We start from the raw sequence: 23,446 nt of genomic DNA on the forward strand, positions 1-23,446 counted from the left end.
AGGTTCCTGAGATCAGGGAAGCCTAGACCACCAAACTCTTTCTTTTGTGCAATCAGCTGCATATTAGCCAAATGATAGTTGTGCCTATCTTCTTGGTCGTTCCCAAAGAAGTTTGCCATTTGTGAGTTAATGGCACAAATAGCCCACTTAGGAAATTTTATAGACATGTGAATAGATGGGAATAGTTGCTAAGCAGGACCTAATTAAAGTAAGTCTGCCTCTCCAGCCTGCTATCCTTTTAATTACTTTGTCCACCACAGGTTGGATATCTTCCTTCCTAAGTTTAGCGAAGTGAAGAGGAACTCCAGAGTACGTAATAGGAAGCTTGCTACTTTTACAGCCAAAAAGTCTGGCAAAATAGTTTCTATCCTCTTCATTCATATTTAAGGTGATAAGATCACTTTGTCATAATTAATCCTCATTCCTGATACCTGTTCAAAACAGGCCAGGATCCACTTGAAATTTCTAGCTCTATCAAGATCTTTGTCTAAGAAAAAAAAGGTGTCATCAGCATATTGAAGGCTGATCACATCTCCAGGGATAGCTTCAGTCACCAAACCTCTAATGAGGTTTTAATTAGCTGCTTTCATCAGCATCCTAGTATTTTATCCCGCCCTCCACCTCCTTTGCCGACTGCTCGTGCCCGAGCCGCCGCGTCCGTGGTGGCACCCTCCACCTTGTGGCAGAACCACCTGAATTATTTCGGCTCAAGTGCGCTGGCCATCACCATAAAGGCAACACCGAATCAAACGCACTTCAAACGGAACAATTCTTGGTCTGTCGGGTAACGTCCCGATACAACCACCTGGTTCTCAGATAGAACAAGCATACCCCGCACGAAGGCGAGTACAGAGATATTACAACCATATATTTTACAACACAAGCATATCAGTTATTACAACAAGTTCAAAGTATTATTACAAGTCCAAACTCAGTAAAACATTATACATAATATAAGTTTAAAGTTTAGAGTTTAAGCAGCAGAAAGAAAACACGATGGCTACAACACGTCGCAAAAGTATACCAAGCTAGCCCAAGCAAGGTATCACTCGTCGGGGTCATTGCCGGCCAGAGACGCATCCCACTCTACGGACCAGCCAGAGGGTAAAGAGCAGGGCCAAGTCAGACTAGCGGTCTGGTCCTCAAAACTCATACCTGAAATAGGATTCAATAGCAAGGCTGAGTATACTAATACTCAGCAAGACTTAACCGTCAACGGATATACTTAGTCCACTTAGCTAGACTATGTAGGGTTCTGTGAGGTTCTGGTTTTCCTTTTGCTGAAAAGCAATAAAGAGTAAGTCCTTAATTTCACATTTTAGCTTTAAACATTCTAGTTGATTAACCATTTCATGTAAGTAACTAATTCTAATCAACCATGGTAGAACTTCAGTCAAACATCAAGATTGATCATCATAACATTTCTCTTATTACTCTGTGTGGCAAAGGAATCAAGTAGTCTCAATATCCGCGAGAGACAGACGATTCGAATCGGATTTCCAACCTTGCAAGGTAAACCTAACACACACGTTTGGAACACCGTCGGGTCATTCTCAAACAACCGTTGACCTTTCATTCCGGCCTGTGGATAGGGCCACTCTCCCCGACTACAGGGCACCAACTTTCTCCCTGCACCCGTGGTGTTGCGCAACATAAACATAAAAACCTATCTCTAAGAGAGAGTGAAAGGTATATCCACTCACCAGTCCGATCAGCTACTAGGCTTACCGCGTACCATATTTACGGCATGTGGCTAGTACGTTCAAACACTTAACCACAGCTACCACACACCGCGACCTTAGCAGAATTCATCAATACAGACAGGGTCTCACCCAAGGTCATGATATCGAACATGACCCCGTCCGACGTCCTTATAGTGATTGCAGAAAGTAAACAATCAACTCCTATAAGCTCGCGAGTGACAGGCAATCACTCGACTTTTACCGGTCCTATAAGCATAGCAATTACTCGAACTCAAATCTAGTGTTCAATACATAGGTTCCTAGGATCATGCATCTAGGGTTTCAATTCAAATCCTAAAAACTGTAAATGCACAAATAAGTAGCATATAAAGTGCATAATTTGAAATACTGGGTTTATGTCCGGGGCTTGCCTGGGATTAACACTAGGTCAATGTTGGTTAGAGAACAATCGCTCGGCGAGCATCTTCCTTCTGTCGTGCACATCGGGATCCATCCGTCCATCTTCTAGACGTGTCCACCATTTACCGTCTTCTGACTCGGTTCCAACGTCACATCCTTCACGTGGTACATCTATCGTACCTAAATGAAATGCAACAATGCATATGTATGAATGCAAAGTTTCGAGTTGCTCAACAATATAGATGTTATTATTTTTCCTTCACGATAAAGTTGTAGTCTAACATAAAGTGAGTTGGATGTGAAACTTCTTAATTAATATTTCCTGGGCAGTCATTTATAGAGTAGTAATTTAATACCATTTAGTTCATAAAGGAACTAGGGGTGAGTTTCAAAACATTACCAAACCAGGCAACTCCAAAAACTTGATTTTCACTTAACAAACATGCATAAATCAAAATCCATAGTTTCATACACCCTCTGTTCATGAAATTTTTACACAAAAGGAAATTCATGACAAACAATCTACCATAAATATTTCAGTCCAATTCATGCTGTAGAAATACCATGAAAAAAAATCTTCTACTTAGCCTCTGCTGAAAACAAGATGAATTTGTACAGGTCAAAAGATGCAATTTATGGTAATGAAAATTTAACTGGAGATTAGAATCCTTAAGATAAGCTTGTGGTAAAAGTTTCAGAATTAAATGAGCTACACAGCAAGCATGAGAATTAAGATTCCTTTTCTAGGCATTATCAAATTAATATTCCACAGAGCAACCTACTCAGTTTCACTTGCTCAAAATTTACAGGATTGGTCAAATACTCAAAACCAAGCTTTAGTAAAAAAATATCAAATTTTTCTATGCAGTGGAACTGAGGTTCTTGATTTAGCATTTTATTAAAGCTATTAATTGGTTAGACTAGTTGGGATTAACAAAAATTTCTCAAACTTTTTATACACTAACTAGGTAATGAATGACATGCACACAAAAATTTGTAGTGTCAGGAACTAAGTGCAGCAACATGGAGAAAAGGATTTATTTATCCTAATCATAAAACAAAACAAAAGTAAAACAGTAGCTACACATGTCAACAAGACTCCAAATTTTTACAGAAGCCTACACTTGCATCCTAAATCTTACTATCCAAAAATCAACTACAACTCATGGCTAGAACTTGAGATCTAAATAAATGGCATTTAAACTTGCAATTAATCTAGAGCAAAAACTAGTGACCAAATCAAAAAGTGATAGTAATGAAAAGTGTAGATCTAGTTACTAGAAACTCAAAACATTTGGGTTTGCATTTTTCCCGATTTTTCTATGATTTTTAAATGAATTTACAAGTTTGCTGTTTGAAACTAAAAACTGGAAAGACAGATTTATGAAAGGGCCCTTGCATCATGCGCAGAACCCCCTGGGAACTAAAAACAAATTGCAATGAGGCCTTTGGCCGGAGGTAGGAGAAGGGGCGGGTGGGGCCGGCCGGTTTCAGGCGGTTTCTCTCGCCGGCGGCGAGGGATAGGGTGGGGAAAAGAGAGAGGGCGTCGAGGCGCACCGGTGGGTGGTGGTTTGGGGGCTCGGGATGGCCGGTGGCAGGCTCACCGCGGGCGCCGGCGGCCGGCGGCGGTGCTCTGCCGCTGCGGCGGCATTCCGGCGAGGCGTGGAGGTGCCGGCCAAGCCAGTGAGCTTCATGGAGAGGCTAGGAAGGTATTAGGGTACTGGATTTGGGCCATGGAGAGCGGCCGGCCGGCTCCACGGCGAGCAGGGGCTCGCCGGCGTTCATGAAGGTGGGCGGCGGCGCTTCGGTGGCTTGGGGTGGTGGTGGAGGGGTCGTAGAGGGCCAGTGAGCCGAGGGGAACCTATTCCCGAGGGTGGCTTAGGTCGAGGGAGGGCGGAGGAGGGGCTTCCGCGTGGAGGCCGTGGGCGGTGGCGATGGCAATTCGGGCGTGCAGAGGCGAGCCCAATTCGGCTCGGGGATGGGAAAGGAGTGGAGAGGGAGGTCAGGAACGTCTGCTATGCGGGCCAAAGGGGGAGGAGAGGGGCGAGGGCGCAAGCGAGCTGAAGAAGTTGCGCATAGCACGGCTCGGCGCGTCATCGCCGTGGCGCGTCGAGCGGCCATCCTCCGCGTGTGCGTAGGGAGGTGGCGCCGCGTGGAGAGGTCGAGAGACTTCGGGAAAAACTGGGGATGGGGGAGGGCCGGGGGCTCGGCACGTGGCCGATGGCGCCGGCGTGCGGTGGCGAACACCGTCATCACGGCGAGAAACAGAGAGGGAGAGATGGAGTGAGGGCAATTTGGTAATTAAACTAAAGTTCAAAAAATTCCAGTTTGTAAACTCAATTTTTCTCCTTCTTTTTAGCCTCAAACGAAAAACTTTTGAATACCAAACTTTCTTAAAATTTCGAGATCTACAACTTTCGTTTTAGGCACTTTTTCATTTGAAGAATGGTTTGAAAAATAAAATTTGAAACTTGAGTGCATTTGAAAATATCCTATACTTTTCGGAAATCCACTTTTTCTCCCATTTTTGTGTGGTAACTAAAAAAAACTTTGAACACGAAAGTTGTTCGTCTTTTGAAAACCTATAACTTTGGTTTTGGGCAAAAGTTTGTTTGATCTATATTTTAGAAATCATTTTCAAAGCATATTTATTTTAAAATTTGAAAGATTGTTTAAAACCTCGAATACTATGGTTCATTTGACCTGTCATTTTATGTGCAAAATTTCATATACACATAAACACACATTCATACACATGCATACTCATACATACACATATTTTATTATCCAAAATAAATGCATAATTTGAATTTTTCTTGTTTATTAAGTATGAAATCATATTTAATATTTCTTGCTTAGCATTTTAAAACTCTGGGATGTCACACACCTCCTCCGCCGGCTGCTCGCATTGTGCTGCCACGTCTATGATTCCGCCCTTTTCCACTGGTCTGCTGCATCTCGCGCCTCCGGCAGCCTGCTCGGGGAGGGCCGGTGCCGGCGCAGCAGAAGCAGAGGAGGGGGGAGACAGGATGCGGAGGAACAGGGGAGGGGGAGAGAAGGGAGAGGGTGGAAAAGCTGCGGTTGTGGACTCTAGTTTAATTCAAGATGCAATACACTCAGACTGAATTTTGCTAACAACAAAAGTGCTCGGATCACGACGTACGGTGCGTGCCGCACGCACCTGCGCCGTGCGTGATGAGGAGCCCCCACCCGGATATAGGCCATGTTTGTTTCCGCTTATAAGCGGATTCTAGATGAAAATAAGCTAAAAGCCCACCCAAACGCCTCGATTAATTTTTGCTTCTACCGGCCGCCACTTCCCAGGAAATCGTCAAAACAACTGAAGTCTCGATTCCCCCGAAGCATCCCGGACCTCGCGTACCTGGTAAGCGAGCGATTTTTCCCTCACTGCCCCCTCTCACCCTCAGCCCTCTCCTCTCGACGCCACTGTCGTGCACTACTTCTCCGCCGCCCCTCTCCTTCTCCGCCGCCCCTCTCCCTGCGCCGCCTCTGCTCGAGCTCCGGTGCCTACTCCGTGCCCCTGCCCATGACTTTGGATCTGCGACGCCGCCGAGCAGAGCTGTGCCGCCATCCCTGAGCTGAGCTACGCCGTCGACCTTTTTCCCCCTGACTGGAGCAACACCGCCGGCCCCTGACTCCCGCCCCTATCCTCTCCGATGTGGAGCAGTACCGCCGCCGGCCCTTCCGTCCCCCAACCAAGCAAGCAAGCTTCAAGCTCGGTGAATGCTTGTCTTGTTGCTTGTCTGCGGGTGCCGTGTTTAATTTGTGCTCGTTGCTTCTTGTCTTGTTGCCTCTGTTCTAGTAGTTCGGTGCTTGCCTTGGTTCTACTGTAATTCATGAAAATTTGGACAGGATGTTTCCTTTCTCATTTCTAACGGTGTGAATTATAATTTGTAATATAATTATATGGTCAAAATATTTAAAAAATATAAGAAGTATTGAATTATGTTTGTATTCCGTACAAAATAATATCATCAGCCTCAAGAGCATTTCAGACATTTTACCACTCAACTCAGATAATCGACTCAGAATAATCAGAGTTGCCAAACACTCAGCTTATTTAGATAGCCGATTCTTCAGACAACAGACTTATCTCAGAATCTTGCTTCTCAGAAAAGCGAGATCCAGAAAAGCGAAAACAAACAAGGCCATAGAAAGCTATATCACGAGCGACTCCTCAGTCCCCATCTATCCTGGGACTCGCAACGTTCGTTTGGGGCTCGAGGAAGGGAGAGACCGCGTGAAAGTCTGCGACGGGCCGTTGGTGACCGTGGACGTCCGACCTCCGGCACGACCACACACCACGCCGGCCGCCGGCCGTCGGGACGCCACCTTATGTGTCCATGAGTTCATGTTAGTCTGAAACTCTGAATATTGGAGCACGATTCGCATGCTTCTCTGATTTCCATGTCTCTCCATCGCCGATCAAGGATCAACTGAACAATCCTATCAATGTTCATGTTTTTTCTTCATTTTCAGCAAGCAAAGGAGGATCAGAGGCGTACGTCAGGCGAGCGGCGAGCCTAATAGTACCAGCAGGAGGAACGAGTTCAACCGACCCAATCCGATATCTTGTGCAGGAGTCAGGACCTCACCAGCGACCAGGTATTGATCGTGTTTCTGGTTTTTTTTCTTCTATTCCGTGTGACTTTCATGCCTTTTATTTCCACAAGCTCCAGCAGGAATGGTCAACAAGGACAATCAGCATGCATGGTAACAATATATACTATTTTTTTGAGTGGGAAGTGGATCCTCCCAAATTAGCTTGAAATACGCGAATCCAGGAGCCACATATGCCGACCTATAGCATCATATACAAAGAGCTCTCTCTCTCTCTCTCTCTCTCTCTCTCTCTCTCTCTCTCTCTCAGGCAAAGTGCTCTTTTTTTTTGCCTATACAAAGAGCGTTGAGCAGATGTATACGTACGGTTCCAACCCAACGGATCAGCAAACAATACAAAGCAATTGCTCAGCCCAAAACAACAAGCGGCCCACAAGGCCACGACAAACCACACAGCGCTTTTTTTTTCCTGCATACGAATTGCCCAACCCTCGGCGCATGGCCAGCAAGACAAGTCCTCCCATCCCGTGGCGTCCTCCACACGGTGTGCCAGCGTCGTCTTCATTTCATTCAACCCGTGTTCACACCGTGCCATCCTGGTTCCTGGATGCGACCGGCTACCGGGAATCTTCCTCTCCTTTCTTCCCCTTCCCCTTTCTTTCTCTCCAATCATCTCCTTCTGCCTCACCTCCCGCGTTAGTAGCTCTTGAGCTCTTCCGTTCCAGCATTGCTCCCGGCATGTCGTCAGCTTTCGCTTCCCGGCGTTGAGGTACTCTCCCCGTCCATTGCCCTTTTACGCAACATTTTCCTGCTCTTTTCCCTTACTGCTTCTTACCTAGATCAATTAGCAGCAGCTCTATTTCCAGCGGGTTCACATCGCACGGTACCTGCTGTGTGCTCTTGTTCTTCCTCTTCCGTGAACATCAGCAGGTTTGTTGCCATGTTTATTATGGTCTGTTCTTGCAATCTGCGTTTTCCATGCCCACATTGCTGATACACTGTTCTTTTCCTAGATCTGTTAGCTATTTTCAGCACGCTCCAATCGTCCTGCAGTTGAGTGTTCTTGGCCTGCCTCTTCAGTGAGCGTCAGCAGGTCCATCCCCGTGCTCTCAAATTCGTCTTCTGTTTACAGGGACCACCCCGTAAGTATGTACAGTAGTGCTTTAGATTTGTCATGCAGTGGAACCTACATGCAGTTCACTAGATGCTCTGGATTTGGTGCATCTTTGCCACAGGGACCACGCCACGGGCTAAATCTGCTTTGTCGTGATTTGTTGTCCTTGAGTGGTCCAAATCTTTGTTGGCCTTTTCTAATGCTGGGGACGCAGCCACAGAGGCCTTTAAAATTATATTGCTATACTTGAAAGTCTTAGATAATCCTGATTCTCCAAAAAAGCACACGAGATCTTGGAGTATTTTAAGCTTCTCTGACTTTATCACCATTTCCCTGCTCACGTGTGGCCTCACCTGAGGAATGTTGAGTACTCTATCCTGCTTGTGATGAGTGAATTGTCAACCGTGCGGTGTGATCATGCGCTTGGTCTTTGGATTGCAGGTACACGGGCGTCGAGTGTCGACGGGGAGCTGCCGTAGAGGTGCTGTGGCCGATGGACCGTGCGGTGGACGGCGGTGAAGGGCAGCCGGGATCGGAGCTCGGACCGGGCGGCAGCTGTGGCGTCCACTCCTGAATCGAGGGCGCAAGCGGCGACGGAAGGCGGGTTTCTTGGTTTGCGCCACAAAACCAAAGAGGCGGACGGCGGTTGAAGATGCCAAGTCGTGGAGGCACGGGCGTTGGTTTCGGGACTGACGGAGGCGACGGGCGTCGACGGCGTCTAGGGCCTCGCCGCGGGCGAGGAGGTGACGGGCGTCGGGCGGCGTCTAGGGCCGTCAGAAGGCCGAGGCGGGAACGGCGTCTAGGGCCACGGCGTGGAGGCGGGAATCTTCCCGCGCGTGAGGTTTTGACGGTTTTCTCAAAACCGGCCACCTACCCGGGTTTCGCGGACCCTCCAAAACCGCGGACCGGATCTTCGTCGACGTGGCGGCATCGCAGCAAAGACTTCGAGTCGAAGAAAGAAGCTCCGCCGTCGATCGAGGCTGTACAGCGGGGTGCTGCTGCCCGACCGGTCTGACCGGTCCCCTGGACCGGTCTGACCGGTCTGACCGCAGCAGCCGGGTATAAATACCCCCACTTGCCCGTGGCTGGATGAGTCTCTTGAGTCTTTTGTTTTCTCTGGGTTTTTCCTTCTCCCAGCCTCTGCTCTAGGTTAGGGCCAAGAACTCCAATGCAAAAGAGGGTTAGGTATAGCTAATCTCTCAAATTTAGAGGGTGGATGATGGGCGGATGGCTCTAGCTTTGTATAGGTGAATTCCTCTGAAATTTATGAATGAAATCCTGTTGAGATTCACCTTTGTGTGCTGAGTACTCGTCCTCTCCCTTCCCTTTGCATTTTGGTCTTGATTTCTCCTCTTTTGGGATGTTTCGTGTTTAGAGGAATCAAGCTCTTGAATTCGTGGTTTGATAGACTCGTTATGACGATTCTAATCTATCTAGCCTAGTGCCAAACCTGCAGGAATCGCGAGTTCTCACGGATTGAGATTTTTGGGTTCTTGAGAAAACCCCAATTCTCTTTGTTCTTACCTCGATTTCTCTTGATCCGTGAATCTTTTGGGTGAGATCTTTTGGGGGTATGTTCACGGGGTAGTTACGAAGCTTTCCTCCAAGTTTCGTTGGATTTGGACTTCGTTTGCTCGAGATTTGACCTTTTGAGCTTTGTTGGCGGGCTGACTACGAGAGACCGGTCTGACCGGTCTGTGCGACCGGTCTGCAGTTTGAAATTCCCAGCCCGACCGGTCAGACCGGTCCAGTACACCGGTCAGACCGGTCTGTGTGTGCTGTGCTGCAATTTGTGAAGTTTCATTCGCTTTGCTTCCGCGCTGCAACTTGGGTCTTCTGTTTCGAGATAGCTGGTCCATAGCTATTCTCGCTGACCTAGGTTCGAGGGCTTGCGGTGATTTTGGGACATAGGCCGACGTTTCAGATTTCGGAAGAAATTTTGATCGGCTCCCATTCAACCCCCCCCCCTCTGGTCGCCAGTTTCGGTCCCACAATTGGTATCAGAGCTCAGTTGAGGTTTTCAGTACCTTAACCGGTTCGAAAACCACTCGGCGACCATGGCGAGTCTTGGTAAGATCCCGGTGTTTTCCGGCGAGGACTATGCCTACTGGAAGGTTCGCATGAGAGCCTTCCTGCAGAGCATGGGAGCCGATGTTTGGGAGATTACCACGAACCAGCTTTACGAGGTGCTTGCTGTTCGGACCACACCTCTCCAGGTGACCCAGCACGAGGATAACGCCAAGGCCATCAATGCCTTACTCGCTGGCGTTTCTCGTGTAGAGTTCTCACGCGTCCAGGGCTTTCAGGAAGCCCACAAAATTTGGACGTGCCTTGAGAACTACCACGAGGGTACACCTCAGGTGAAGGCCAGACTATTCGAGACTCACCGGCGTGAGTACGAGAACTTCACACAGGAGCCGGGTGAGAGCATTGACATGATGTTCAGTCGTTTTCAGTCGATTGTGAACAAGATCAATGCGAACAGATCTGCTGGTGCCCTTGAGTACACAGAGCATGAGAAGGCCCTTAAGTTGCTTTACGCACTTGATCGCTCTGTGTGGGATCTCAAGGTGAATACCATCATTGAGTCTGCTGGTTATGAGACTCTGACGGTGAACGAGCTTTTCAGCAAGCTCAAGGCCATGGAGGTGGATAACCAGACACGAGCCAAGCTCAATGGTGCCCCTCCTTCCAAGAGCGTTGCTCTTGTGACTGGCCCAGGTGGTGGATCGGGCTCTAACGCTAACTCTGCTCTTGGTTTTTCTCTTGCCTCTTTGCCCTCTGTTTCAGATGAGCAGCTGGAAACGCTGGGCGACGATGACTTGTGCCTCCTCATCAGCAAGTTCCAGCGCGTCTACCACAACAGGCAGAGGAAGAAGAAACCCCGGGTGCTACAACTGCGGCGATCTGAACCACTTCGTCGCCGATTGCCCCAAGAAGTCCGGCGGTGGCCAGAACAACTCCTTCGACTACTACCGCCACCGCGACGAGGGACGCTCCAACAAGGAGCGTCGGTGCCACAAGCACCGCAGTCGTGACTGGGGAGGATGCTTCGACAAGGAGTCGCTCAAGAAGCGCTTCCAGTACAAGGCCAAGAAGCGGGAGAAGGCCTTCCTGGCGCAGCTCAGCGACCTCGACAAGAGCTCCGACACCGACCGCTCTTCTTCACCAATCTCCGATGACGACGACAAGAAGAAGAAGAAGCGGGACAAGGAAGCCACCGGCTTCATCGGCCTTTGCTTAGCGGCCGGTCGGCGCAAGAGCTTCTGCACCATGGCGGGCGAAGCCAATGGTGCTCATGCGTCTTCGGGTGGACATGCTACACCGACGCACTCCGGCTCTTCTCCTGGATCCGAGAGCGATTCAGAGGTAAACTCCACGATTGACCTGCTTGATACAGAGGTTAGGGAGTTGTACGCCGCTCTCGACATCCAGAAGAGGCTGCTTAAGGAAGCAGCTAGAGAGCGTAGAAAGCTTAGGGCTGAGCTGGCTTGTGCTAGGGAGAAATCTAGTGAAGATGAGTGCGCTGGCTGCATATCTCACATGAATGATCTTGTTGCTCTCCGTGCCAAACATGATGAGAACGTCGCGAACTTAGATGTTGCTAAGACTTCGCTTTCTGACGTGTCTCACGAGCTAGCCAAGGCCAAGAATGAGCTTGAACTTGTCAAGGACGCTCCCATTGTTAGTGATGTGCTTGAATGTGATGAGTGTCCTATCTTCAAGTCTGATCTAGCTTCTTTGCAGTCCAAGTTTGCTACTGTTGTTTGTGAACTAGAGGAGCTTAGATCTAGGCCTGCTTTGCTTGGCGCTTGTAAGCTTTGTCCCACGCTTAGGTCGGAGCTAGAGGAGAAGAACGCTTTGATCAAGTCTTTTGGAAAGACTAAGGTCGTAGAGTCTAGCCCACCTATTGACTGCTCTGTTTGCCCTGGTTTGATTGCTGATTTAGATAGTCTTGCGGTAGAGAAAGCCAACTTAGAAAATGAGAATACCTATCTTAGGGTGATTCTGAGTTGGGTTTCTAGCAGTGAGCCGCAGTTGGGCATGATGATTAAGCAGTTTAAGCGTGGTGATGGGTTTGGGGTCGGTTACACATACACGAAGTCAGACTTTGACAGGTTGTATGGTAAGATTGGCAAGGCTGCTGGAAACACTGCTAGCACGAGCACACAGCCTTCGCTTGTTGACCTCGCGGATGGTGTGCTTAAAGAACCACCGAAAGCACCTCCGCAGAAGCAGGTTTGGGTTCCAAAGCCCAATGAGCTGAGGAATTCCCTCGACACGCTCCCTGCTGCCACAGCTTAGGTTGCCCAGAAGAAGAGGGCTGCTCCTCCCCGTCCGCAGGCTAGGCCTCCACCTCCCAAGCGTGAGATGAGGTACCACTGCGAGTTCTGTGACAGGGAAGGTCACCTGGAGGAGTTTTGCTTCAGGAGAAAGCGGGCTGTGAGGAGAGAGCAGGAGAGACGGAATGCGGACATGTACTCTGCTCGGGTGCATGGTCCTTCTCGACGTGGTGATAGGCGAGACGCTAGGGCGCGCCGTGTAGGTGGAGGTCAGGGAGACGGTGGTGGTTACCGTGCTCCAGCAGGTGGTTGCTTTACCGGCCGTGCTCCTGGTCATTTTTAGTACGGCTATGGACCACGGGACCGAGGCTTTGGAGGAGGTTTTGAGGCTCCACGCTTTCCTCGCGGTGGTGTTCGTCAGTCACGCGGTAGACGGGACGGGGGATACACTTTGTCTGGTTTTGCTAACCCTTCTGTAGAGCAAATGGCTCGACACTGGTTTGCTTCTCACTTTGCTAACCCCAGTGTTGAGACATTTGCTCACCCTTTGTCTCACTACTGATGTGCAGGTCGGAGGCTTGGAGAACAGGTGGATCATGGACTCCGGTTGTTCGCGCCACATGACCGGAAATGACAAATGGTTCTCCATCCTCACCCCGATGCACTCAAAGGAATACATTGTGTTCGGGGATAATGGAAGAGGAAAGGTACGTGGACTTGGTGCTGTTCGAGTTTCTGATCGCTTTACCCTGAGAGAAGTTGCTTTGGTTTCGAATCTTGGCTTTAATTTGCTCTCTGTTTCGCAACTTCTTGATGAGGGGTTTGAGGTTCGCTTCAAGGAGGGTTGCTCGCGTGTTTTGGATTCCAGGGGAGATTTGGTTTGCCGGATTACACCTCGCGATCGGGTTTTCTTGGTTGACTTCTCTGGAACTCCTTTTGGCCCTTCTCATTGCTTGATGGCAGGTCCTTCTTCTGATTTGTGGAAGTGGCATAGGAGACTTGGACATTTGAGCTTCGATTTGTTGTCGAGACTGAGCTCATTTGGCCTGATCCGAGGATTGCCCAAATTGAAGTTTGAAAAGGACCTCGTTTGCCATCCGTGTCGCCACGGGAAGATGATTGCCGCTTCTCATCCGCCTTTAATCATGTGATGACCGCTCACCCTGGAGAATTGCTACACATGGACACAGTTGGTCCTTCTCGGGTGATGTCTGTTGGTGGGAAGTGGTATGTTCTTGTGATCGTGGATGACTTTTCTCGCTATTCTTGGGTCTTTTCATGAGAACCAAGGATGAGGCTTTCGAGTTTGTTCGAGACTTGATCTTGAGGTTGAAAAATGAGCTACCACAGGCCATGAGAGCGATTCGCAGTGATAATGGCACAGAATTCAAAAACGCTCGTTTTGACACCTTTTGCAGTGATCAAGGGCTCGAACACCAGTATTCATCTCCCTACACTCCACAGCAGAATGGAGTTGTAGAGCGGAAGAATCGGACGCTGGTTCAGATGGCGAGGACGATGCTCGATGAGCATAGGACTCCTCGCAAATATTGGGCTGAGGCGGTTAACACCGCTTGTTACGTGTCCAACTGCATTTTCTTGCGTGCTTTCATGCACAGGACTTCTTATGAGTTGCGGTTTGGACGCCAGCCCTGTGTTGATCATCTCAGAGTTTTCAGTTGTCGGTGTTTTGTGCTGAAAGATGGAAATCTTGATAAGTTTGAGTCTCGCTCGTCTGATGGTATTTTTCTCGGTTATGCTTCTCACTCTAGAGCGTACCGTGTGCTGATTATTGATACTAACATCGTCAGAGAGACTTGTGAAGTCACTTTCGACGAGACTGCACCGTGCAATTCTTCTGTTTTTAAAGTTACAGGAGATGATGAGCTCGGCACCTCCATCTTTGAAGATGAGGAGGAAGAAGTTGCAGATGGCGACGCTGAGGCTACCACACGTGCTGTGGACCCAGCTATCTCTGCCACGAGCTCGGACGATGACGACGGCCTCGATCCGACTACGTCTACTTCACGGGGGCTGATCGAGGAGGTGACTCAGGCTTCACCAGCTGCACCTGAGGAGACACCAGCTTTGGTTGATGAGGAGGCGACTTCGACACGGGAAGCACCTCGACACATTCAGCGCCGCCATCCACCTCAACAGATGCTAGGTGATCTCAACGAGCGAGTCACCAGGTCCAAGGTAATAAGTATCGCTGGCTTTGCGCATTCAGCGTTTGTTGCCTCTTTTGAGCCCAAAGATATTGGACACGCTCTTTCTGATTCTAATTGGGTCAATGCCATGCATGAGGAACTTGAAAATTTTGAAAGAAACCAAGTTTGGGTTTTGGTCGAGCCTCCACCTACTTGTAATCCCATCGGAACGAAGTGGGTTTTCAAAAACAAGCAGGGTGAGGATGGTTTGGTTGTTCGAAACAAGGCTCGTTTTGTTGCCCAGGGGTTTTGCCAAAAAGAGGGTATTGATTTTGAGGAAACTTTTGCCCCTGTTGCTCGATTAGAAGCCATTCGAATCTTTTTTGCATTTGCTGCTTCCAATGGTTTTAAGGTTTTCCAAATGGATGTTAAATCTGTCTTCTTTAATGGTTTTATTGAAGAAGAAGTTTATGTGAAGCAACCCCCTGGTTTCGAAAATCCCAAGTTTCCAAACCGTGTTTATAAACTTCAGAAAGCTCTTTACGGTTTGAAACAGGCACCTAGAGCTTGGTATGATAGATTGAAAACCTTTTTGCTAGCTCAGGGCTTTAAAATGGGATGTGTTGATAAAACTTTGTTCCTCATGCGATCTGGCACTGATTTTCTTTTAGTTCAGATATACGTGGATGATATTATCTTTGGTGGCTCTTCTCACGCTCTTGTCTCCAAGTTTTCTGAGCAGATGTCCAGAGAGTTCGAGATGAGCATGATGGGTGAGCTGCAGTTCTTCCTCGGGCTGCAGATCAAGCAAACTCCTCAGGGCACTTTTGTCCATCAAACCAAGTACACTAGAGACTTGCTGCGGAAGTTCGACATGAGTGACTTGTCTCCTCAGCCGACTCCGATCAGCACTTTGACAGCGCTTGATGAGGACTTGGACGGCGAGGCGGTGGACCAGAAGGAGTACAGAGCATGATCGGCTCGCTCCTGTACCTGACGGCGACGCGACCGGACATCCAGTTCGGCATCTGCCTTTGTGCGCTCTATCAGGCTTCTCCGCGCACCTCCCACAGCCAGGTGGTGAAACGCATCTTCAGGTATTTGAAATTCACCCCTAAATTTGGTCTTTGGTATTCTGCGGATTCTTCTCTGGTTTTGGTGGGCTTTTCTGATGCCGATTTCGGTGGGTGTCGGTTGGATCGCAAGTCGACATCCGGCGCTTTCTTCCACAGAAGCTGAGTGTGTTGCCGCTGCTAGCTGCTGCTCCCAGATACATTGGATGAAACAAACCTTGCAGGATTATGGCTTGAGTTTCGGTAGGGTTCCCATCTTTGTAGACAACATGTCAGCCATTAGCATTGCAAAGAACCCTGTCCTACACTCCAGAACCAAGCACATAGACATCCGATTCCATTTCCTGCGAGATAATCACGAAAGAGGACACATAGACTTGATCCATGTCCCATCTGAGAGGCAAACCGCAGATATCCTAACCAAACCGCTAGAGCAGGACACTTTTGCTCGCTTGCGAGGGGAGCTTGGGGTTTGCTACCCCTTTTGATCGCTGACTTTTCTTTGGTTAGTTTTTGTAGGTCTTGTTTGCTCTTCTTTTGTTTTCTAGGTTTGGTAGTTGCATTGTGCATATGCATTGTACATATTTGCATTTTGCATTGTCTCACTTGCACTAGCATTCTTGTATACATTGCTATGATCTTGTAGTACCTGCTAGTGTGAGTTGATAAATTTGATCATGTATAGCTTGCTCCACTGTGTATATGTCATCATCTGAGTTAAGCTATTTTGATTTGAAAATCTGAAAACATGATCACCCTGTCTTGGCTACTAGCATGTTAGGGTGTGTTGATATGCTTTGCTATCTTATTCATGCTAGTGTGGCTTTTCGTTCAGCAATTCATACTTGAAATGATTTAAATCTGATAAAATTGCTTGAACTGTTCTTGAAATGGATTGAAAAGATCCAGGTGGGATTGCTTGTCGCACTGATCGAGCTTTCGGGACGGCTCACTTTGCACTTGTGAGAACCCGGACAAGGCTGTGCATGACTGAAACGAGTGTCTTAAGCTTCTGATTGTCTTTGGCATAGGCTTGGCCTCGTTGCTAAGTAAAGCATGACAAGCTTTCAACCCCTGGCATTAAGAATTGCTTGATATAAATTTGATCGAAAAATGATTGTTTGCAACATGCTTTTGGCTGTTTTGGCTCACCTGTATGAGTATGATTAGCACTGCTTTCCTTTCCCTACTTGTTAGTGCTAGATCTTGGGTGATGCTTTTATTTCTCCTAAACTGAACTTGCCTAGCTCTAGATTGATATGATATACCCTGTTGAGCTAGATGCAGGTCTTGTTTATGGATGCACACGTGAGCCGAGGGCCGTCAGAAGGCCGAGGCGGGAACGGCGTCTAGGGCCATGGCGTGGAGGCGGGAATCTTCCCGCGCGTGAGGTTTTGACGGTTTTCTCAAAACCGGCCACCTACCCGGGTTTCGCGGACCCTCCAAAACCGCGGACCGGATCTTCGTCGACGTGGCGGCATCGCAGCAAAGATTTCGAGTCGAAGAAAGAAGCTCCGCCGTCGATCGAGGCTGTACAGCGGGGTGCTGCTGCCCGACTGGTCAGACCGGTCCCCTGGACCGGTCTGACCGCAGCAGCCGGGTATAAATACCCCCACCAGCCCGTGGCTGGATGAGTCTCTTGAGTCTTTTATTTTCTCTGGGTTTTTCCTTCTCCCAGCCTCTGCTCTAGGTTAGGGGCAAGAGCTCCAATGCAAAAGAGGGTTAGGTATAGCTAATCTCTCAAATTTAGAGGGTGGATGATGGGCGGATGGCTCTAGCTTTGTATAGGTGAATTCCTCCGAAATTTATGGATGAAATCCTGTTGAGATTCACCTTTGTGTGCTGAGTACTCGTCCTCTCCCTTCCCTTTGCGTTTTGGTCTTGATTTCTCCTCTTTTGGGATGTTTCGTGTTTAGAGGAATTAAGCTCTTGAATTCGTGGTTTGATGGACTCGTTATGACGATTCTAATCTATCTAGCCTAGTGCCAAACCTGCAGGAATCGCGAGTTCTCACGGATTGAGATTTTTGGGTTCTTGAGAAAACCCCAATTCTCTTTGTTCTTACCTCGATTTATCTTGATCCGTGAATCTTTTGGGTGAGATCTTTTGGGGGTATGTTCACGGGGTAGTTACGAAGCTTTCCTCCAAGTTTCGTTGGATTTGGATTTCGTTTGCTCGAGATTTGACCTTTTGAGCTTTGTTGGCGGGCTGACTGGGAAAGACCGGTCTGACTGGTCTGTGCAACCGGTCTACAGTTTGAAATTCCCAGCCCGACCGGTCAGACTGGTCCAGTACACCGGTCAGACTGGTCTGTGTGTGTTGTGCTGCAATTTGTGAAGTTTCACTCGCTTTGCTTCCGCGCTGCAACCTGGGTATTCTGTTTCGAGATAGCTGGTCCATAGCTATTCTCGCTGACCTAGGTTCGAGGGCTTGCGGCGATTTTAGGACATAGGCCGACGTTTCAGATTTCGGAATAAATTTTGATCGGCTCCCATTCACCCCCCCCTCTGGTCACCAGTTTCGGTCCCACATCACCTAATCATAAATTTTGTTGTGCTTCCAATCCACATCTAATCAGAAATTTTAAGTAAGTGTGCGTCCTCTATGATTAGCTGGCCAGGCTCCATGCCCTCTAAAGCCTGAAATCTTAAATTAATTCTTGCCTATTTTGACAAAATGTTAACTCATCCTTGTGTTCTATGTGGCCTTTGCAGGCTTCGCCGCGGATCAGCTGCGTTTCAGCTTCGGTTTGCTCCTTTTCAAGTTGCTTTCGGTATGAGGCAGAAGCAACCTGGATTAAAATTCCTCGAGAACTGTTATTGATGCCTAAAGAAAACAAGATAGCATCGATTGTTGATTCTGTTTATAGAGAACTGCCTTCCAAATACAAAGATGTAAGCTGTCTAAGAGGTCATGCAATTCTAACACCAACAAATGAATTAGTCGACGAGATAAATAATCACATTGTTAGCCTTCTGCCAGAAGAAGGGAAACAATATATTGGCTGCGACAAGATTATTAAAGCCCTGGTCAGCCATGAATTGTTAGCCTTCTGCCAGAAGAAGGGAAACAATATATTGGCTGCGACAAGATTATTAAAGCCCTGGTCAGACATGAATTGTTAGCCTTCTGCCAGAAGAAGGGAAACAATATATTGGCTGCGACAAGATTATTAAAGCCCTGGTCAGCCATGAATCGTTACACCTTTTATACCCAATTGAATTTTTGAATTCCATAAATGGGAACAACTTCCCAACACACGAGCTGGTGCTAAAGAAAGGAGTGCCAATAATGTTACTTCATAACCTCAATCAGGGCCTCTGTAATGGAACAAGGTTGATTGTTACAGCTTTAGGGAATATGATAGTACATGCAGAAATACTAACGGGGACACACGCAGGCAATTCTGTTATAATACATCGGATAAGTCTTATTCTCGAAAACTTCAAATAAACTCCTATTTGTTATGGAAAGAAGGCAGTTCCCTATAAAAGTTTGCTATGCAATGACAATTAATAAGAGCCTGGGCAAACACTCCACGGCGTTGGTGTCTACCTAAAGAAACCGGTTTTCACACATGGACAATTTTATGTGGCTGTTTCTCGAGTTACTTCCAAAACAAGCCTCAAAATACTTATTGAAGATGAAGATGGTAATTGCACTGATACAACTAGGAATGTTGTGTACCTAGAATTTTTAAAAACTATATCTGTTTAAATGTGCTAAGTTCATATCATATATGACTATGGACCTTCGCTAGAAACCACCACGTCACTTGCTAATTGTACCTGTAAATACCTGCTATTATTGGTGACATATTAATTCTTCAAAACAATATGTGAATATTCTTGCTAGCGTTTAACATTGTTACCAATGATTCTGCAGCACAAAATGGCCTACAGTCCGTTATCATCTTTGTCGCCACAAGACAGGTTGAAGACAATATGCGTCCGTGTTGTGCGGAAATGGGAGTTCAGAGGGCTGAATGATGACGACCCTTTACAACACGTCGACCTTATCTTAGCAGACGATCAGGTACAAGTGTTATTAGACAAACAGTTTGCAAGCTCCTTTGTTCTTAAATGGCCTAATCTTTCTGCAAGAGACCAAACTTATGAGGCCTTTGATCATGCAGGGAAATACCATGTATGCTGAGATACCAGCTGCTGAAGCTCAGCGCCATGATCCTGTCCTTCAAGCAGGAAACAATTATGTAATCAGCAGATTCAGAGTTTGCAAAGCTAAGGATTACTACAGGTCCGTTCCAGGCCCATATATGCTTGAATTAACTTGCCATACTCGGATCAGCTCTTCAGACCACTCTGGATCCTTCCCTGAATACATCTACAGCTTGACACCATTTGGAAATCTTTCAGACTTCATTGGGGACAGGAAAAAATTCTACGGTAACTAAATATTCCTACTACATATTTTGGTGCCTTCTGCCTAAGTTCTACACCACTTCTAAATGCTCTCCTAACACAACTACCTACACAATTAAATTTACATTTTCTCTTATAATAAATCAGCACCATACACTAGTCACCATCCAGCCGAACAGAGCGAATCACACTCGATCTGTTTTCTTTAGAAAAAAGAAGAATAAAGAGAGTGTCGCAAGAGGCTTTGTAAATAAAATGATTGCACCTAATAATAAAAAAAAAACACTCGTGACTCTCATGAGGTTTCAGACGTAGCGTTATAGGAGGATAAGAAGAATGACGCCACAAATGCCCGCAAAAATAATTCCAGAGAGCTCCATGGATGATGGATGAGCACGAAGCAAGCGCCGTTCCTGCTAATCAGAATCCGCCCCCAAACAAGCGCTCAAGGGCGGATCTAGAGTCCAAGTAGAGGGGTGCGGATTTAGAATCCAAATAGAGGGGTGCTGAGTTTCTCCTCTTCTTCTTTCCTCCTCTCTTTTTCTTCTTCCTTCTTCTTCTTTTCTTCTTCATTCATGACTAGAAATTGTAGAGAGGGATTAAGGGACCTCCAATGGACTGCTTGGGGGTAAGGGAGGCTCCAGACCCCCCCCCCCCCCCCCCCCCCACACACACACACAGAGGATCCGCCCCAAGCGCTGGAAGCTTGGAACGACATCACGGGAGGTCTTGTTGACCACAACACTCATTCTGAGATCGCATCGGCATTGTGAATCCTGACGGCCACTGGCCAGTGGCGGAAGCAGAGTTCAAGGTTGGAGGGGCTTGATTTTTTTCTCCTTCTCATCTCCACTGATTTCTTATCTTTTTCTTCCTCTTTTTTCTCTTTTCTTCTCATATTTCTCTTTTGATTTTAATGGAGCTGTAGTAGGGGCTAGAGCTCCCCTAGCCCACTCATAGATCCGCCCCTATTGACGGCTACTGCTTGATCATAAATGGTACACTGGTACTCTCTTTATTCCTAAGAGCAAGAGCAATAAGAAGCCCTTTAAGCTCCTTTCATGTCATCTAGAGACACCACTTGAAGATATATACTACAATAATTTGTAAATTGTCTCTTGTGGGATATAAAAACATTACATTTTTACATACAAAAATAAATAAACCTCAAGAAATGCGTGCGCAAGAGATGGGTTGGGCTCCAAAATCGACTTTTGTGTTTTATTTTTCGTGCTGAATGCGTCTGTTAGATAAGAACCCATGATACTCTCTCACCTCATTTCTTCCTCATCCACGTAAGAATGTTGCTGATATGGACAAGCTAATAAAACCTTATTATATCTGCTCTAAATAATTGTTGCTATTGGTATGTGTGCCACAAATTTGACTCAATTTAATATAAAATATATACAAAATTTGTATCTTCAAATAAATATATTAAAAACTAGATTCAAATATCTTTCTAATGATACTAATTAGGTACCATAAATATCTTTTAATGTATATGTATTCAAAGTTGTTTCTCCGGAAACGAAAACGACATATATTTAAGGATAGGGTGAGTTCGTTAGGGGAGAAAAAAGCTTTGTTTGCTTCCACATCTCACTTGCTACGATCACTAGTCAACCGTAGCGGGTTCTCAACTCCCCTCTTGCCCACGACGACGAGGTGACAGGGGACGATGATCGACGGACCCTACCAGCCAGGGACGATGAGAAAACAGACAGAGAAAGAATTGGATGTACTAACAACGACTTCATAAGCGAATTGTTAACTCGTCGATTGTAAAAAAAATGAGACGAGACAATTGTAGAGTTTGACTGATACAGATACAATCACTGTCTCAAAATAGTTGAACTACATGTAGGTTGCCATGTGTGCATGTCTCTTTTTTTTTTTTTTTTGAGCATATGTGTGCATGTCTCTACGATGCGAGGCAAGTGCCGCAAAGACACGGGACGCGGGTCTCCCCCGCTCGGCCTCGCTTGCATGGGCCACGAAAGGCGCGCGGCCAGCCTTTCAATCAGGTACGCACGGGCCGCGGAAACTAGCTATCTGCGCGCGCGGGCTGCGGCCAAGCTTCTCCGTCGAGGCACATGAGGCCCAAAAAATATGGGAAAGTCAAGGAAGTCCGGAAGTCCCGGCCTGCTACCCTACGTCTGACCGTGAGTTTGCATTTTTGTTCAGACTCTGAGCGTGCGTGAGTCTGCAAGCAGGTTTCACTCATGCAAACAAATTCATGAGAAAACAGACATAGCAGCAGTATAATACGAAGGTTATGCAGATTGCAGAGTCAACAGACATAGATGCATAACGACTCTTCATCATTAATCAAATTGTTAACTGGACGGATAGTAAAAAGTTCAGACGACGACGATACAATTGAAGTCTGAACTCTGAAACTGAAAATACGAGGGCTTCATCAGGTACAGATAGATAGATAGAACTACTGATCAGTCTCAAAATAGAATTGCATTGCATGCGCTGCATACAAATGAATGTCCCTATGCCCTGACGACCTTCAACCTAAGCTAACCGAGAATCGACGGGAATTTCTGCACCAGCTGAACAAAACCATCGGTCAGCACGGCCTTCTTGAAGTTCTTCTCGTCTGCAAAGAAGTCGACGCACTTCTTCCTCCGCTCCGGGCAGTTGTAGGTTTCGGCACAGGCCAAAGTAGCACCAATCGTATCGGTAGACACATCATCCCACAGCTTCCTAGCACAGATGAGCTTGAGGCGGTCAAGTGCGTAGCGGTCGGTCGCGGCGAGCAGATCTTGCAGCTTCTCCATTGGAGTTGGCGCATCCCTGGCGAGCAAGCCGTCTGCGGGGAACACGTCGGTGTAGATGAACCGAAGCACGAGCTTGAACGTCGTGGGCGCGATGTCGTGCAAGGTGATGGATGACATCTTGGAGTCCGCCATGGAGCCCAGGAGCTGCGCCTTGAAGACCGGCGAGCGGGCTGCGAGCACCGCCCGGTGAGCCGGGAACTCCTCGCCGCCGACGACGAAGGACACGTCGGAGCCGTCCGCGGAGTCCAGAATGTTGGAATTGATCTCCACCAGTTGACCCAACGGCCAATTGGCCCTTTGACCTTGCGCCCTGATCGGGGGCCCAGCCCAAGACGAGGCTGGTGGGCCCCCGTCGCGCAGCCTATAAAGAGGAGGTGGGGACTGACGGCTCGTGTAAAGAGGTTCGCCTGTTGCCGCAATTCCCCACCTCAAAACCCTAACCCGATCAGAGAGGGAGGCTGCAGCGACGGGAAGCGCCACCGGCTCACCGTCGCCACTGCACCGACCGTCGCCGCCAAAGAGCGGATCCTCACCACCGAACCAGAGATGCCGGATCGAGCTCCAGTGGCAGCGAGGGTTTCTTTTCTGTCCCTCTCTCTGTGTTTTTGTTTTCCTAGATTAGGACCAATTGTAACTCGTGAAGAGAAAAGTTGTACAGAAACCCCAAATGATCTATTCACTGGTGATCCTAAAGTTTTGACACAGAAGGGCGCCGAGGTGGCTCTGTATGTAGGGCGGGATGTCGTCGAAGGGGTCATCAGGCACGACCTTAACCACGCACATGACGATGAAGGATCCATCCGTCACATAGAGCGACTGGAGGACGCTTCGTTCCACCAACTGTGTCCAACCCCTGGTGCCCTTTGGCGTGTAGACATGCACGCTCCTTTCGCAATGGGACGAGGATGGAGCACCATCTCTGTCCATCACGAAGGCCTTGAAGATAGCTGTGGCGTCTTCGGATTCGCT

General features: G+C 47.7%; 1 protein-coding gene and 1 long non-coding RNA gene across 3 annotated transcripts; one reads left to right on the forward strand and one right to left on the reverse strand.

Moving 5' to 3' along the window:
* The first annotated feature begins 6,302 nt into the window (after positions 1 to 6,302).
* On the forward strand, positions 6,303 to 18,210 carry LOC120679233. 2 transcript variants are annotated; one of them, XR_005677053.1, is made up of 4 exons: positions 6,303 to 7,452; positions 7,535 to 7,613; positions 7,697 to 7,825; positions 18,018 to 18,210. It is a non-coding gene; the product is annotated as an uncharacterized LOC120679233 (long non-coding RNA). The 2 variants fall into 2 exon arrangements; XR_005677054.1 differs by having other exon boundaries at positions 7,697 to 7,776.
* A 4,006-nt stretch (positions 18,211 to 22,216) lies between these two features.
* LOC120678266 (BTB/POZ and MATH domain-containing protein 1-like) lies at positions 22,217 to 23,404 on the reverse strand. Its single transcript, XM_039959406.1, has 2 exons — positions 23,185 to 23,404; positions 22,217 to 22,728 (listed from the first exon to the last, which is right to left on the reverse strand). The coding sequence occupies exons 1-2, from the start codon at positions 23,402 to 23,404 to the stop codon at positions 22,217 to 22,219; spliced, it is 732 nt and encodes a 243-aa protein (XP_039815340.1).
* Positions 23,405 to 23,446: the final 42 nt, after the last annotated feature.

Source organism: Panicum virgatum, chromosome 6N (assembly GCF_016808335.1).
Source record: "Panicum virgatum strain AP13 chromosome 6N, P.virgatum_v5, whole genome shotgun sequence".
Taxonomy (NCBI): domain Eukaryota; kingdom Viridiplantae; phylum Streptophyta; class Magnoliopsida; order Poales; family Poaceae; genus Panicum; species Panicum virgatum.

Excerpts from the sequence above, each read along its gene's own strand:
- LOC120678266 (XM_039959406.1), bottom strand. The coding sequence starts at position 23,404 with ATGGACAGAGATGGTGCTCCATCCTCGTCCCATTGCGAAAGGAGCGTG. Across the intron at positions 22,729-23,184 it reads ACAGAGCCACCTCGGCGCCC|TTCTGGACTCCGCGGACGGC; the intron begins TTCTGTGTCAAA and ends TCAATTCCAACA.